General features: G+C 61.1%; 1 protein-coding gene across 1 annotated transcript; it reads left to right on the top strand.

Moving 5' to 3' along the window:
• On the top strand, positions 1 to 377 carry CSUI_005504 (uncharacterized protein; the record flags this gene model as incomplete). Its single annotated transcript, XM_068065680.1, has 1 exon — positions 1 to 377. A coding segment is annotated over one exon (201 nt), but the record flags the coding sequence as incomplete, so codon positions are not given.
• Positions 378 to 380: the final 3 nt, after the last annotated feature.

Genomic DNA, 380 nt, shown 5'->3' with positions numbered 1-380 from the left:
CATGAAGTACTGCAAGCTGGTGGGACCTCGTGCTGGTGTCAACGCGCGAGGCCACGGGCTCCGGGAGCGGAAGCTCGTCCCGCGCTGAGAAGGGCCGTTCACTGTGCTCAAGCGTGCCAAGGACCTCTTGTATGTAGTGGCTTTTCCGGCGGCAATGTGCGTGCATCGAGCAGTGAATATAGGTTTTCTGCGGAAATGTGAGGTATCGCCGCGTTATCCGGGCGTACTGCCTTCGGTCGATGAAGCGCCCCCCAGCCGAGGCCTCGCAGAACGGCACCGCCCCAAGTGTTGAAGTCGCCGATGGGACGAGGCGGGTATGCACCCGTACTGCATCAAAGCGATGCTCGAATGTCGGATGCGGAAGAAGCGCGACGGGACAT

This window comes from Cystoisospora suis (assembly GCF_002600585.1).
Source record: "Cystoisospora suis strain Wien I chromosome Unknown contig_2668, whole genome shotgun sequence".
NCBI classification, from domain to species: domain Eukaryota; phylum Apicomplexa; class Conoidasida; order Eucoccidiorida; family Sarcocystidae; genus Cystoisospora; species Cystoisospora suis.
Note: the sequence above shows the minus strand (reverse complement) of the source record. Positions and strands in the feature narration are given on the sequence as shown.